Below are 16,705 nucleotides of genomic sequence, written 5' to 3' on the forward strand. Positions count from 1 at the left end.
TTTAGCTCTGGTCTCACCTGCTGCTGTGGTAGAAATCTAATAAAATGAAGACTACCAGTGGCCCCCACGAACCTATTGGAACATCACTGTTCAAAACATACTCAGCTGCTCTCAAATTGTTCAGCAATTCTCTCCATACTGGGCAGGTGCTGTCACTGTTCAACATCGCTGTCATCACCCCCTTGCTCAAGAAACCATCCCTTGACCAAGATCTTCTCTCAAAACAGAGAGGAGATCAGGCTTATTTCCAACCTCACATTTTTATCTAAAGCCATGGAGAACACACTGGCAACTCAGCTTCAGTCACACCTCAGTGCTAACCATCTTTATGAAGCGCTCCAGTCTGGCTTTAGGCCCATGCACAGTACTGCGATAGCCCTGGTGAAGGTTGTAAATGACCTGCTCATTGCTGCAGATACAGGATCCCCCACCATCTTGGTTCTTCTGGACCTCAGTGCTGCTTTTGACACAGTAGATCAAACCATTCTAGTGCAGCACCTCAGACAGCACACTACCATCTGTGGGACTGCCCTAAACTGGTTTAACTCCTCCGTTCTAATCGCAAGCAGTTAGTCACCCTCAGTGAGGCAAGATCAGAGGAGTCCATCATAGCCTGCAATGGTAGGTGTTAGGACCTATCCTCTTCCTGCTCTACATGCCCCCACTTGGCCAGCTCTTCAGACAGCACAGTGTCCATTTCCACTGCAACGCATTAAAACAACGCATTTTACAACATCTGCTCTGTCAACTGTCTGGAAGAAGGAAATTCTTGGATGCAGAACAACATCCTCCCAACTCAACAGCAACATGCCGCCCTGCAGCATCCACCCTGCAGCATCTGCCCTGCCATACTTGGCCACATCCCCCTCATCCCCCTCGCCTCAATAATTTGGGTGTGAAATTCAACAATGCTCTCTCCTTCAATACCCACATTAGTCACGTCTGTAAAACGTCACTCTTTCACCTGAAGAACATTTTCCGCCTAAGACCCTCTCTCACCACATCTGACGCAGAATAGCTAATGCATGCATTCATTTTCTCCAGAATTGATTTTGGGAAAACAATACTTGGGGGACTGCCTGCACATTCAATTAATAAACTACAGCTCATCCAAAAGAGTGCTGCAAGGATTCTGACAAACAAAACATTCTGCCCAGATCATCCACATCTTTGCTGATCTCCATTGGCTACCAGTTCCTCAAATAATTTATTTGAACATCTCCTTGTCTAAAAAACCTTAAATGGCATCTGACCCACCTACCTGTCAGACCTACTCTCCCCCATGAACCTCCCTTACATTCAAGCCACGCTACACTCCTCCATGCCCCCAGGACCAGGATCCACACAATGGGGGACCGTGCCTTTTCCTCCTGTACACCGTGCCTATGGAACTCCCTCCCTGATAATATCAGGGCTGTTCAGACTGTTGTGGCCTTAAGACTCCTCAGCTGGCCTACCCTTCTCTTAGACTTTGTTGCTATCATGATATGGTTAGATATACAGTGCATTCAGAAAGTATTCAGACCCCTTGACTTGTCCACATTTTGTTACATTACAACCTTATGCTAAAATTGATTAAATTAATTAGTTTTCCTCGTCAATCTACACACAATACCCCATAATGACGAAGCAAAAACTGTTTTTTTTAGAAATGTTTGCAAATGTATTAATGATAAAAAACAGATACATTTACATAAGTATTCAGACCCTTTACTCAGTACTTTGTTGAAGCACCTTTGGCAGTGATTACAGCCTCAAGTCTTCTTGGGTATGACACTACAAGCTTGGCACACCTGTATTTGGGGAGTTTCTCCCATTCTTCTCTGCAAATCCACTCAAGCTCTGTCAGGTTGGATGGCGAGCGTCACTGCACAACTATTTTCAGGTCTCTGCATAGATGTTCTATCGGGTTCAAGTCCGGTCTCTGGCTGGGCCTCTCAAGGACATTCAAAGACTTGTCCCGCAGCCACTCCTTCGTTGTCTTGGCTGTGTGCTTAGGGTCGTTGTCCTGTTGGAAGGTGAACCTTCTTCCCAGTCTGAGGTCCTGAGCGCTCTGGAGCAGGTTTTCATCAAAGATCTCTCTATACTTTGCTCCGTTCATCTTTCCCTCGATCCTGACTTGTCTCCCAGTCCCTGCCGCTGAAAAACATCCTCACAGCATGATGCTGCCAACCCCATGCTCCACCGTAGGGATGGTGCCAGGTTTCCTCCAGACGCAACGTTTGGCATTTAGGCCAAAAAGTTCAATCTTGGTGTCATCAGAACAGAGAATCTTGTTTCTCATGGTCTGAGAGTCCTTTAGAAGCCTTTTGGCAAGCTCCAACTCATGTGCCTTTTACTGAAGAGTGGCTTCAGTATAGCCACTCTACCATAAAGGCCTGATTCGTGGAGAGCTGCAGAGATGGTTGTCCTTCTGGAAGATTCTCCCATCTCCACAGAGGAACTTTGGAGCTCTGCCAGAGTGACCATCGAGTTCTCGGTCACTCCCTGACCAAGGCCCTTCTCCCCCAATTGCTCAGTTTGTCTGGGCGGTCAGCTCTAAGAAGAGTCTTGGTGGTTCCAAACTTCTTCCATTTAAGAATGTTGGAGGCCACTGTGTTCTTGGGGACCTTCAATGCTGCAAAAAATATTTTGGTACCCTTCCCTAGATCTGTGTGTCGATACAATCCTGTCTTGGAGCTTCTCGGACAATTCTACGGCATGCACTGTCAACTGTTGGATCTTATATTGACAGATGGACTCCAATCAAGTTGTAGAAATATCTCAAGGATGATCAATGGAAACAGGATGCACCTGAGCAACATTTTGAGTCTCATAGCAAAAGGTCTGAATACTTATGTAAATAAGGTATTTCTGTTTTTTAGATTCAATACATTTGATAAAATTTCAAACAAACTTTTTACACTTTGTCATTATGGGGTAGTGTGTGTAGATTGATGAGGATTTTACATTTTTTAAATCTATTTTAGAATAAGGCTGTAATTTAACAAAATGTGGAAAAAGTCTAGGGGTCTGAATACTTTCTGAATGCACCATACATATTTGTTTTATTTTTTTAACTATTTCTATTTTCTATTTAATATTATGCACTTTGAGATTATTGTTGTATAATGAAAAGCGCTTTACAAATATAATTCTTTAGTATCATTATTATATTCCTGCCGCTAGGGATTTTGGGTACTCACCGATCCCCCTTCCTGTCCCTGAGATGGAGGTTCTGATTGGGCCAGTTGCTGTGTGTCTCTGTTGGGACAAGCATCACCATAAACAGGGGTTCCTAACTTTAACCTAACCCTGTCTAGTAGAAACTATGGTAACTATGGTGGACTTACAGTAGACAATGTGGGTGAAAAACCACAGCATTTTAAATGGTCTTTACTCGGACTCTACAGTGACTTTGTCATTTAAAGCTGTTGTCTCTTACCCAGTGCCATGGTGGCCTTCAGAGTCTAGTCCAACAGGATACGGTGAAGAGGAAACGTCTGTGTGTGAGACAATGAGGATGTTCAAAACTATTTTGTGACTAAGCCAATCTATCTTCACTGCACTTCAGAGCATATATTCTCTAAATTGTGATGGCTGCCTCTAACTCTGTCAAACCATGCACAGCGCCAAGCAGCACAGTCAGTCAGTTCACCTCTTTGTCTACCAGAGGGCAGGTATGCATTATAAAAGCCAAAGCTATCCGCATGTAATATGATGGCTCTGCTATAAGCTTGGCATAAACTACAGTGGCAGACGACAACATGCCATTACAGCATGCCCAAGGTGACACCAACCCCCCATGACCCCTCCCACAACATAGCATGAGTCATAGTAAGCCACTGCAGCAAAGCAACATGGGGAGAGAGGGAACATGATAAGGGGATGGTACTGTACTAGTTGGGCAGGACTACAGGACACACAGGGAGGGAGCGGTGTTAACGCATTGTTAACTCACCAGGGAAGATAAACTGTTGTCTAGGTTGTAAATAACAGCCAGCTAAAGGACAAGAGGAGAAACAACCACCAGAGGAAAATAGAGAGGAGAAAGTGATATGATTGGGTTAGATAAGCCACAAGCAGTTAAGATGTTATAATAGGATATATTATATGATTAGTGGTAAAATAGCAAATGAAGTGTAATCAGGAATATGATTAGAGATGTGCTATTACTGGCTTAGGGTAGATTTGGAGTTAAGTGTTGTGATTGAGATAGACACAGTAGGAATCTAGAGTCTTTGGGGTGGATGCCTGTGAGAGATACTGGAGAAGTGCTGCTTTGGAGTGAAATGTTAGTGGAACAGGGTAGGAATCTAGAGAGTGCTTGGGCCTGTAGAGAACGCTTGGGCCTGTAGAGAACGCTTGGGCCTGTAGAGAGCGCTTGGGCCTGCAAGGGCCTGTCATTGTGAGGACCTGGGAAGTGGAATCGGCTGTCTCGGGGCCCCTGGGGTCCGGGCGAGGGATTGGGGGGCGGTGTGGCGGTGACGCTGGGGAGGTTGCTCTGCTGGAAGGAGGTGGGCGAGGAGGGCGTAGAGGAAGTGGTGGAGGAGGGGTTACTGCTGGAATCCATCTGGCTCAGCATGGGAGGGTAGTCCTGAAAGAGGGTTTTCAACAGAAAGGTTTCATAAATTAAGGTTCAGGACAAATTAGAGGTTCCATGTATGGTGATATTACTATTAATACACATACACACATATGCTAAAACACTTTTTTCTACCTTTTTGGTTAGCACCTTAGGTAAAGTGCCAAACTGGATTGGTAACTCTGCCGTGCGGTCAATTTGATTATTGATATCGGATGGTACAGATTCTGCCCGGCGGATTTGCGGGACTGAAAAATAGGAGAACAATGATTCAGTACTAAATTGACATTCTTGGGATGTATCGGGAAAAAGATCATTACATTGTGCATTTTTTGTCGTTTTATATGCAGGAATTGACAAGGGCTTACGTGGAAGAAAAGATATCCTGCAGGGAAGGGCTTCTTTGGTACATTTGTTATGGCACTTTAACCTGGAAGCAGAGACGACAGTAGTTCGCAGAGGAGCAGAGTGACTTGTGAACAAATGAAAGCGGAGATGTACAGTGCATTCGGAGAGTATTCCGACCCCTTGACATTTTCCACATTTTGTTACTCTACAGTATTATTCTAAAATTGATTAAATCGTTGTTGTCCCCCCCCCCACCCCAAATCTATACACAATAACCCATAATGACACAGCAAAAACAGTTTTTTATAAAAATGGAAATATCACATTTACATAAGTATTCAGACCCTTTTCTTAGTACTTTGTTGAAACACCTTTGGCAGCGATTACAGCGTCTTGTTGGGTATGACACTACAAGCTTGGCACACCTGTATTTGGGGAGTTTCTCCCATTCTTCTCTGCAGATCCTCTCAAGCTCTGTCAGGTTTGATGGGGAGCGTTGCTGCACAGCTATTTTCAGGTCTCTCCAGAGATGTTTGATAGGGTTCAAGCCCTGCCTCTGGCTGGGCCACTCAAGGACATTCAAAGACTTGTCCCGCAGCCACTCCTTTGTCTTGGCTGTGTGCTTAGGGTCGTTGTCCTGTTGGAAGGTGAACATTCGCTCCAGTCTGAGGTCCTGAGCGTTCTGGAGAAGGTTTCATCAAGCTTCGCTATGTACTTTGCTCCATTCATCTTTCCCTCAATCCTGACTTGTCTCCCAGTCCCTGCCGCTGAAAAACATCCCCACTGCATGATGCTGCCACCACCATGCTCCACCTTAGGGATGGCGCCAGGTTTCCTCCAGGCGTGATGTTTGGCATTCAGGCCAAAGACTTCTTGTTTTCATCACACCAGAGAATCTTGTTTCTCTTTTGGCAAATTCCAAGTGGGCTGTCATGTGCCTTTTACTGAGGAGTGGCCACACTACAGAGATGAGTGCTACAGAGATGGTTGTCCTTCTGAAAGGTTCTTACATTTAAGAATGATGGAGGCCACTGTGTTCCTGCTGCAGAAATGTTTTGGCACCCTTCCCCACATCTGTGCCTCAACAAAATCCTTTTTCAGAGCTCTAAGGACAATTCCTTCGACCTCATGGCATGGTTTTTGTTCTGACATGCACTGTCAACTGTGGGACCTTATATAAACAGGTGTGTGCCTTTCAAAATCATGTCCAGTCAATTGAATTTACCGCAGGTGGACTCCAATCAAGTTGTAGAAACATTTCAAGGATGATCAATGGAAACAGGATGCACCTGAGCTCAATTTTGAGTCTCATAGCAAAGGGTCTGAATACTTTAAAAAAAAAAGTGAAAACATTTCTAAAAACCTGTTTTGGCTTTGTCATTATGGGGTATTGTGTGTAAATTGATGAGGAAAACATTTAATTTAATACATTTTAGAATAATGCTGTAACGTAACAAAATGTGGAAATAGTCATCGGGTGTGAATACTTTCTGAATTCACCGCATAGAAGGCTTCTTCTTACTTGCAGTGTTTGCACTTAACACCAAACATCATGTTCTTTTGACACACCTGGCATGTCTGTGAGAGCCAGGATTTGGTTGAAAACCTTAGAAGGAGAGAGAGAAGCAAAATATTAATATATTTCACAACTTCTAATGTTGGAGTTGCCTACTGTAGTGGACGAACTCTCCCAGAGAAGGTTATGTGTTGTAATTCTGCCAGATCCCAAATGGTTTTCATTGGAATCTGTTATCTCTTTTCCCCAAACTTTTACGGAAGATCAAAATGAATAAATACACACTTTCCAGTCAGATAAACACTGGGTCTGACTAAGTGTCTGCATAACTCAAATTCTCAGATTCTTGAGGCGCCATTCCCACCAGACCAATGCAAGAAATGTTTGGGGTCTGTGCCAAGCTAGGAAGCTGAGCTAAAAACCAGGAATGTATTTTTTTCACAAATCCCATCACCATACAGTTGAAGTCAGAAGTTTACATACACTTAGGTTGTAGTCATTAACTAGTTTTTCAACCACTCTACAAATTTCTTGTAAACAAACTATAGTTTTAGCAAGTCGGTTAGGACGTCTACTTTGTGCATGACACAAGTAATTTTTCCAATAATTGTTTACAGACAGATTATTTCACTTATAACTCACTGTATCACAATTCCAGTGGGTCAGAAGTTTACATACACTAAGTTGACTGTGCCTTTAAACAGCTTGGAGAATTCCAGAAAACTGTCATGGCTTTAGAAGCTTCTGATAGGCTAATTGACATAATTTGAGTCAATTGGACATTGGGTGACTCCAACTGTACTCCACTAAGACCTAGAGGGCCTCTAAGGTTTAAACAATAGATACGTAAGTATGGTGATGATGTGTCCTACCTGTGTGTTACAGAGAGGCCGATATCTCTCCTCATTATCTGTGGAGACCCCCGGTGCAATGCCAGGTTATCTGGAAGGAAATGAGAGTGAGGGAGTGTGAGAGGAGCTAGACAAAGGGGAACAGAGGACAGGAGATAGCAAGAGGGAGGCGGGGGAAGAGAGAGAGAGAAAAAGAGTGGGAGAAAGAAAGACAGGAAAAAAGTGATGGAGTTCTAATCGAGTATGAGGGAAACAGAAAGGGAGGAAAAGAGAGAAAGAGAAACGCAGAACGGCAGAGTTCCCAGGTTCCAGTGGGGCAGCAGGACTCACGTTCGAGCAGCGTGGGGGTGCCTGGGAGGGTGTAGGGGGTGGTGGCCGGACCAGGGGTGCAGGCGGAGTCTTCACACCCGTTCCCACTGCTACTGTTGATGTGCACGTTCAGGAGCAGCTTATTCTTCTTCCCCCTCCTGCAGAGAGAGGGCTAGCTGTGTGGGTCACTCAGAGAACGGACACATCATTCACACAGAAACCAACTCATTCCATAGGTTTTGACTCAAACACTCACACTTGCGATGAAAATGGCCACTCATATTCAACAGAGAAAACACAAAATAGCTGCCTTAATTAATTTCAGAAGACAGACTAGAGAAACACCCACTTGTTGTTGGGCACTGGCTCTTCTATGCGATTGGCCAGCTGTGACTCGTGGCTCTTGCTGCGTGTGAGGGTGATGTTGAAGGGGAGCTGCAGCAGCATTCGGGAGGGGGGTGGGGGCGCGCGTGGGGGGTGCTTGGTGCGTCTCTTGGAGGGAGGGAAATTGGAGAGGAGCAGTGGCGAGGAGGGGAAGGTGTCCGTCATGTCGCCTGTGTAGACTTTATGCCCCTTATCGTCCACACAGGGTACAACAGTCACAGAGACAGAACGGGCGTGGGTGTGGGGACTGAGGATGGGGCCACAGGTTAGTGTGGCGGGGGTGGAGGGGCGACGGTCCAGAGGAGGTAATGTGTTATTGTCATGGCGGGGCGACTCTGTTATCAAGGTTCCTGTGTCTTCCCTGATGTCCCCACCTAAAGCAGAGGTCAGAGTTACAAATAGTACTAAACTACAGAGCACACAGCAACAATAAGCACTGTTATTAATGACAGAACGGTGTAACATAACAGTGTAACTGACCTATCTCAGTAGCATTCTTCAGGCAGGAGAGGGCAACGGTGAGTCGAGAGCATTCCTCTGGGTTGGAGCCCAGCCGTCTCATGGTGTCCTGCACCTGACAACTGGACATCTGCAGCAAAGTATCCAGGGACAGCTTCACTGGTACAGCCTGGACAGAGAGAGAGTGAGAGAGAGAGAGAGAGAGAGAGAGAGAGAGAGAGAGAGAGAGAGAGATGGAGAGAGGATGAGAATGGGAAAGGATGGAAGGAGACCTGAAACAGATGGGTAGAAGACTTAGGCAGGGAGGTATGTGTGCCAGAGATGAAGTAAAGAGAAAGGGGAGAGAGAGAGAGAGACGTGGGCAATGTGTGTGTGTGGTTGTCCCAGACAAGTTGCTATGACATTCTACACAGACGTGCTGTGACAAACTATCAACCCAACCTTCAGACAGGACTGCGTCAACCCTGTGTCACTCCAAGGCAGGCAGGGAGTGGGGGACATTGTGTAAGATGTGACATTTGGTCACTCTAGAGGTTACTTGGTGGCTATTTCAATGTTTTTCCAATGAAAAACACTATACTTAAAGGGATAGCTACATTGAACAAAAATAAAAACACAACATGTAATGCGTTGATCCCATGTTCCATGAGCTAAAATAAAAGATCCCAGAAGTGTTGCATATGCACAAAAAGCTTATTTCTCAAAAATGTTGTTTACTGTTTAATTTGTTTACATCCCTGTTAGTGAGCATTTCTCCTTTGCCAAGATAATCCATCCACCTGACAGGTGTGGTATATCAAGAAGCTGAACAGCATGATGTTTGCACAGGTGCACAATGGGGAAAATAAAAGGCCACTCTAAAATGTGCAGTTTTGTCACACAACACAATGTCACAGATGTCTCAAGTTTTGAGGGAGCATGCAATTGGCATGCTGACTGCAGGAATGTCCACCAGCGCTGTTGCCAGATAATTTAATGTTAATTTCTCTACCATAAGCCACCTCCAACATTATTTTGGAACATTTGGTAGTCATGTAAAATCCATAGATTAGGGCCTAAGGAATTTATTTAAATTGACCTATTTCCTCATATGAACTGTAACTCAGTAAAATATTTGAAATTGTTGCATTTTGTGTTTATATTTTTGTTCAGTATAGTTCACTCAAAGGTTTCTGAGATGAGGTACCCCAGTGCTGGACTGGTGAATTGCGGAATCTACTGGCAAGCCATAAAAAGAAGGCTTATACCAACCCATATAGCGCCAACATCCCCCATTGCTTCCCTGGAATGAATTCTCACACCTCTGGTCTCCCCGGCGACCGTCCTCAGCCCAGTGGACCGTACTAACCAGAGTAGCGGGGGAGGGAGGTTTCTGGGATGGAGGCTTAATCGCCTGGCAACCAATAGCTTCCTGCATTGTCTCCATGGTAAATGGAGGAAACGGACAAAAGGAAGCATGAAGTGGTGTTTGGCTCAGTGAGTGACGCAGGAGACTGAGGAGTTGGGTATTATCTAGGTCAATTAGTTATAGTCACGATCTGGAGATCCACTAAGTATATGTTTCTACAGTCATATCAATGCTGCTTGGGAAAACTGGGGCTTGAGTCAACTTCAAAGGCCCCTTGTCTAGTTTCTTACTGTGGCATGCTCCTTTTACTGTAATACCTCACAATACCATGGAAATAAAAAAGTGGTTTATTTCCCTGCGTCACTGAAATGATGAGACCTGGAAATCCTAATTCTACTTCCTAAAGCCTATTCCCAATAACCTAGCTGACCATAACGTTACTATGTCCACACAACAATGGACCTCAATGCAATTAACATTCAGAGTCAGCAGCTTAGACAAGCACTGAGACTACACAGCTGTAGAATAATAGGCCACCTTTTCCAAGACCTCACACGGACTCCCTCACCCCCTAAGAACCACTGGCCTTCACAGCAGGGCCTAGGAGGTTGGGCAACTGGTGACAACAGACGCGTCGGGTTCTATTTTTAGCCTGTCGTTGTTGTTATTTTGGACCCTTTTGTTTTGCTTAACAGAAATAAACTAGCAGGATTGGTACAGGCTGTGTGTGGGCCCTGGAGGAACCCAGCCAGCCAGCCAGCCCTTTGCTATCATATTGACAGATAGTGTAGTGTGTGTGTGTGTATTTGTGTGTGTGTGCATGGGTATGTGTGTGCATGGGTATGTGTGTGCATGGGTATGTGTGTGCTTGTGTGTGTGAATGCATGCACATGTGGCAGAAATAGGTAATCAATTCAACAGCTTGTATCATTAGTGTTAAAGAACTTAATCACTTTTATGTACAGATTAATAACAACAAGGTATTTGTGTAAGGGACATGGTTAGGACCAGAGGCTTAGATAAGTGCCCACTTATTCCAGTAGTAGCAGGATCAAAGGGAGGGTGGTGTGGGTGGCAGCGGACCAGGGCTACTGTTCTTTATCAGTATCTGTATCTAGGCAGATGGTGAGAGGAGAGTCCCAGGATACAGAGCCCCTGGCTGGAACCTCCCCATTAAAACCTGATAACTTATTTGCCCGTCATGCCTATTGCCTAAGGTATTACTTCTTCAATAAGCACTGTGGCACTTGATGTGTATTGGGGTGCAATGGTCTACCATGGAACTCAACCCCTCCATAGAATGATTTGTTTTTCCAGGGAGTCACGTTCTTCTTATCAGCAGACAGACTTGTTACCCACAACAAAAGACAAGCTGAGCTGGAAATTCACCAGGAAGCAAGGTGTCTAATGGGGATATGGTTTTGCTTGAAGGTACCTTTAAACTCTTTATCTTCGGGCTATATGACACAATCTCAACCAACTGCACTGTCATGTCAGTAGAACCTGACCAACTCATCTGTTGAATGTACACACGCACACTGCAGACCACACATAGCAGGTGTGTGTGTGTGTGTGAGAGAGAGAGACACACACACACACACACATACTGTGTGCTGTGGGTTATGATACTGTGTGTGGGGCAGGCCAGAACTTCAAACTGAAAGCGTATGAAAAGGCTGACACATACCGTTGCCTGGTTGTCAGCCTTTCTGGGCATGCTATGACTGGCTGTGTTTGGTGTTGACGTAACCTAATAATGATAGAACAGATGACTGACTACACAGAAGCAGAGGGAGAGAGAGAGGTCGACAAAAACAACTCAACTAAACGGTCCCTTACCACAAACAGACACATGACCACACAGCCCATGATCACAAACACTATGACCACACACACCATGACCACACACACAAACCCCTTATCTCATCCGTTTGCTACCTGCACCCATTAAACCTCTAAAAGTTCAAGACGTTTACTACTATAGCCCATAGAAACGCATTCATAAATGGCAAAAAAGACAGTCCAAAAATCAATCATAAGGAATAAGGTTCTGAAGTGTCTGTCATATATGGAGGAGGTACACAGTAAGAAAGCTAAGGAAATATAGTATATATAGTTTTTCTACACATATTTAACCCCTTATTGTTGTTGGCACAAAACTACGTCCATACTTCTATTCATTTGTATAGGTTATCTTCAGATGAGTCTGTGACACTTGTGGGGGTAGTAGAGCAAAATGGAGAACCCCATCTTTCCATAGAGTGTAGGCCAAACCGTTCGGACTCGACAGGCGTTTTGTGAGAAGACCGATTTTCGGGATGTTTCATGGTCTGACAAACACCGGTGTAGCTCGGCCACCTTCCACCTCAGATACGGAAGACCGACATAGGGGGATGTGGCGGATTGAGCCGCAGCCCATGCAAAAGAAATAGATATCTCTAGCTTAAACTGACAGATTTTGATGGGGATTTTTTTATTATGTTACTTAGATTAACGCACCGGTGGGTCAATAGACTCTTATTAATGATTTAATAACACCCAATACAAGCCCCTTTCTATAAATCATCAAAGAAACACACTCACCCAGACACACAACACATACACGTGAGCCAGGAGGTGAACACACTAATCAGCCTAGCTACTGGAAGCTACTGGAATACGTAGAAACTTATGGGGGTGTACTGAGATACCCAATGGGCTGGGTGATTCTCTTCTCATCACTCATCTTGAAAAAACATATACTAAAAAAGTAGAAATCAATCAATCCGCCATTATTAACACAACGGAAAAATCAAATGATTTATTATTGAAATATTGAAATAGCATCGGAAACCGAGGAAAAACAAATTGATACAATTTAAGGCCAAGTGGCAAACAGTAATGCAGGCACTAGGGATGGGGGTGTGAGCATGCGGGTCTGGGCAGATGAGATGTTGTCATTGTTTGTGTGTGTCTGTAATTTGTTGTTTGTATGTATAAGTTCGTATCTGGAGTGAAATGAAATACTAGACAAAAAGAAATAAACTTCGCAGGGAACACACACACACACACACACACACACAGACGGGAGCATACTAAAACCTATTAACGTCAACTACAACTAAACAGAACAACTGCCTCTTAAATCCTCAAATTAAAAGAGGCCAGACTCAACAACAGTAATCTTCTCTGTGCTACTAAATCCCATGTCTTGTGTACTAACACAGTATTATCAGCTAATAACTTATTTAGTCTACACAGAGCTACGGTCTATCAGCACTGCGGAAACAAGTCACTCTCTAGTAAGACACCTCTGGCTAACAGGAAACACCTGGTAAAAAAAAGCTATGTTGCTATGCTATACAAAAAGCTTTCCTTCAGTAGATTTTTCAAAAGCTTTCCTGTAGTACGTACCATGTGCTCCTTATGGACTTTGTCTTCTCTAATGTCCCAGTGATATCCCTAGTGCTCCAAAACACTGTCAAAAACACTGTGACAGTGTCTCCTGAGCGCAGTCTCACACACTTTTTTTTTCTCTCGCTCACGCCCTCAGTCCCTCCCTTCCCTCCCTCCTTCCCTGTCTCTCTCTTTTCTTTCCAAGCAGGCTCTGCCAGATAGCCAGCCTGTCAGTTTGCTTCTGGCATGCCAAAGCGGTGCATCAGGCATTGGGCCTAACAGAATATCTCCATGCTAGGCATAATAGGGAAGCCCTACAGAGTAGCCCAACACAACAGCAAGCCGCCAAACACAGTGGCCCTAGTAACCCCACAAAGCAGCCGTAGTGGAATGGGAGACTGCTAGAAACAGTATTAGAGAATCTCAACAGATAAGCTGTTTGTGCAGAATGCAGCCAGTGACCTCAAGTCTAAGAGCCATAGAAACTACTTGATGGGGTTGATTCATATATCTCTCTCAATATCATATAGCTCAGGAAGTCCTTCCGCCAGACAGGACCATGAAGACAAGGAGAGAACCATAACTAATCAGTGCTTTGCCACCCAATCTCAGAAGACTGCCTCCACTTCCTATGAACACTAGCATTTCTCCACAGGCCATCGTCTTGGACGCTCCAGATAAGACTAAGGCTGGCCTTAAGACCAGAGAACCGGGGATAGTGAGACGGGAAGAGAAAGAGAGAGAGGGGGGGGTAGGGGATATACAGCTGAAGTCGTAAGTTTACATACACCTTAGCCAAATACATTTAAACTCCGTTTTTCACAATTCCTGACATTTAATCCAAGTAAAAATTCCCTGTCTTAATTCTTAAGTCAGTTAGGATCACCACTTTATTTAAAAAATGTGAAATGTCAGAATAATAGTAGAGTGAATGATTTATTTCAGCTTTTATTTCTTTCATCACATTCCCAGTGGGTCATAAATTTACATACACTCAATTAGTAATTGGAAGCATTGCCTTTAAATTGGTGTAACTGGTGTAACTGAGTCAGGTTTGTAGGCCTCCTTGCTCACACACGCATTTTCAGTTCTGCTCACAAATTTTCTATAGGATTGAGGTCAAGGCTTTGTGATGGCCACTCCAATACCTTGTCCTTAATTAAGCCATTTTGCCACATCTTTGGAAGTATTCTTGGGGTCATTGTCCATTTGGAAGAGCCATTTGCGACCAAGCTTTAACTTCCTGACTGATGTCTTGAGATGATGCTTCAATATATCCACATAATTTTCCTCCTCATGATGCCATCTATTTTGTGAAGTGCACCAGTCCCTCCTCCAGCAAAGCACACACACAACATGATGCTGCCACCCCCGTGCTTCACGGTTGGGATGGTGTTCTTCGGCTTGCAAGCCTCCCCCTTTTTCCTCCAAATATAACAATGGCCAAACAGTTAGACCAGAGATTTCTCCAAAAAGTATGATCTTTGTCCCCATGTACATTTGCAAGCCGTAGTCTGGCTTTTTTATGGTGGTATTGGAGCAGTGGCTTCTTTCTTGCTGAGCAGCCTTTCAGGATATGTCGATATAGGACTCGTTTTACTGTGGATATAGATACTTTTGTACCTGTTTTCTCCAGCATCTTCACAAGGTCCTTTGCTGTTGTTCTGGGATTGATTTGCACTTTTCGCACAAAAGTACATTAATCTCTAGGAGACAGAACGCCTCTCCTTCCTGAGCGGTATGACGGCTGCGTGGTCCCATGGTGTTTATACTTGCAAGCTATTGTTTGTACAGATGAACGTGGTACGTTCAGGCATTTGGAAATTGCTCCCAAGGATGAACCAGACTACAATGGTTTTTCTGAGGTCTTGGCTGATTTCTTTTGATTTTCCCATGATGTCAAGCAAAGAGGCACTTTGTTTGAAGGTAGGCCTTGAAATACATCCACAGGTACACCTCCAATTGACTCAAATGATGTCAATTAGCCTATCAGAAGCTTCTAAAGCCATGACATAATTTTCTGGAATTTTCCAAGCTGTTTAAAGGCACCATCAACTTAGTGTATGTTAAACGTATAACCCACTGGAATTGTGATACAGTGAATTATAAGTGAAATAATCTGTCTGTCAAAAATTGTTCGAGAAATGACTTGTGTCATGCACAAAGTAGATGTCCTAATCGACTTGCCAAAACTATAGTTGATAACAAGACATTTGTGGAGTGGTTAAAAACAGTTTTAATGACTCCAACATAAGCATATGTAAACTTCTGACTTCAACTGTATCTTCCACAAGGGCTCAGGAAACAGAAGTTTTGTTGAGGTCCTTTGTACTTTTTCTGCTCTGACCGACCTCTTTCCTCTCTTCCTTGAGAGACATACTTTTATGTGTTCCCTGTTACTGCAGCTGACCTGAGATTACACTAACTAACCCCTGGTTCTTCATACATGTGTTGATTCAGTCTGGTCCCATGCTGACACCAAATCATCCTTAACACATACTGACATCCCCCATTAGTTGAAGTTTTACACAAGCAAGTCTCAAGTGTTTTAGGTAGCTGTAAATTAGTAAATATCAGGAACAAATGGAAAAAATATGATATTAGTTGATGCTAACTAAACACAACTTTTTCCCCCTGGTTATCATTGCCTCTTCATACATTTTCCTAAACTGTCCAGTCATGCAAATGTGGCAAAGAGGCACGCCTGATCTGGGCTCTGCCCTGAGGGCCATTCCTCACTTCTTCCTGTGTAAACAGTGGCAGCGCTGAGCCGGGGACAAAGCCTCCCTCTCTCTCAAATCTCCCAAGGTTTACAATGGCTGAGGGCTGGGAGAAGAGCGCTCATTATCTGAGATCTTTTATAGCCTAGCCTGAGATCTGTTTGTGCTGTCTTCCTAACTCCTATGGTCATTGTCACCACCAGGACTTGGCAAGACAAGTTTCAAATTTTAATGTCACATTCACAAGTATAGTGAAATGCTTTTCTTAAAAACTCAAAACCCAACAATGCAATAATCAACAAAAATGTATCACAAGAACAAAACACATGAGAAATAAGAATAAGCTATATGAAATACACAATAAAGTAAGTAAGTAAGCATGCTATATGCAAGAAATATTTAAAAAGTCAGTTCCAATACTATATTTACATGTGCAGGGAAACAAAATACTTATAGGGTAAGTGACTTGGCATTAGGATATAAGATAAACAGAGTAGCAGCAGCTTGTATGTGAGTGGGTGAGTGGGTGAGTGAGTGAGTGGGTGTGCAGGTGTGTAGAGTCAGTATTTTTTAAATATTTTTTTTATTTAAGCAGGGAGGCCAGTTGAGAACAAGTTCTCATTTACAACTGCGACCTGACCAAGATAAAGGAAAGCAGTGCGACAAAAACAACAACACAGAGTTACACATAAACAAACATACAGTCAATAACACAATAGAAAAATCTATGTACAGTGTGTGCAAACGTAGAAGAGTAGGGGGGTAAGGCAATAAATAGGCCTTAGAAGCGAAATAATTACAATTTAGCATAAACACTGGAGTGATAGATGT

General features: G+C 43.8%; 1 protein-coding gene across 4 annotated transcripts in view; it reads right to left on the reverse strand.

The window, feature by feature from the left end:
- LOC112265641 (kinase suppressor of Ras 1) overlaps positions 1–16,705 on the reverse strand; it is a 64,129-nt gene that overhangs the window by 7,153 nt on the left and 40,271 nt on the right. For 2 of the 4 annotated variants that reach the window (XM_024443157.2, XM_042296308.1), the window contains 11 exons: positions 8,453–8,600; positions 7,938–8,346; positions 7,610–7,746; positions 7,301–7,370; positions 6,435–6,518; positions 4,933–4,994; positions 4,700–4,812; positions 4,396–4,576; positions 3,941–3,982; positions 3,425–3,482; positions 3,186–3,243 (listed from right to left, as the gene is read on the reverse strand). In XM_024443157.2, the coding sequence (XP_024298925.1) occupies positions 3,186–3,243; positions 3,425–3,482; positions 3,941–3,982; positions 4,396–4,576; positions 4,700–4,812; positions 4,933–4,994; positions 6,435–6,518; positions 7,301–7,370; positions 7,610–7,746; positions 7,938–8,346; positions 8,453–8,600 (1,362 nt within the window). Of the gene's footprint in view, positions 1–3,185; positions 3,244–3,424; positions 3,483–3,940; positions 3,983–4,395; positions 4,577–4,699; positions 4,813–4,932; positions 4,995–6,434; positions 6,519–7,300; positions 7,371–7,609; positions 7,747–7,937; positions 8,347–8,452; positions 8,601–13,172; positions 13,300–16,705 lie in introns of those variants that run through there. The other 2 variants (XM_042296309.1, XM_042296307.1) reach the window with 2 other exon arrangements.

Source organism: Oncorhynchus tshawytscha, linkage group LG13 (genome assembly GCF_018296145.1).
Source record: "Oncorhynchus tshawytscha isolate Ot180627B linkage group LG13, Otsh_v2.0, whole genome shotgun sequence".
Classification (NCBI taxonomy): Eukaryota; Metazoa; Chordata; class Actinopteri; order Salmoniformes; family Salmonidae; genus Oncorhynchus; species Oncorhynchus tshawytscha.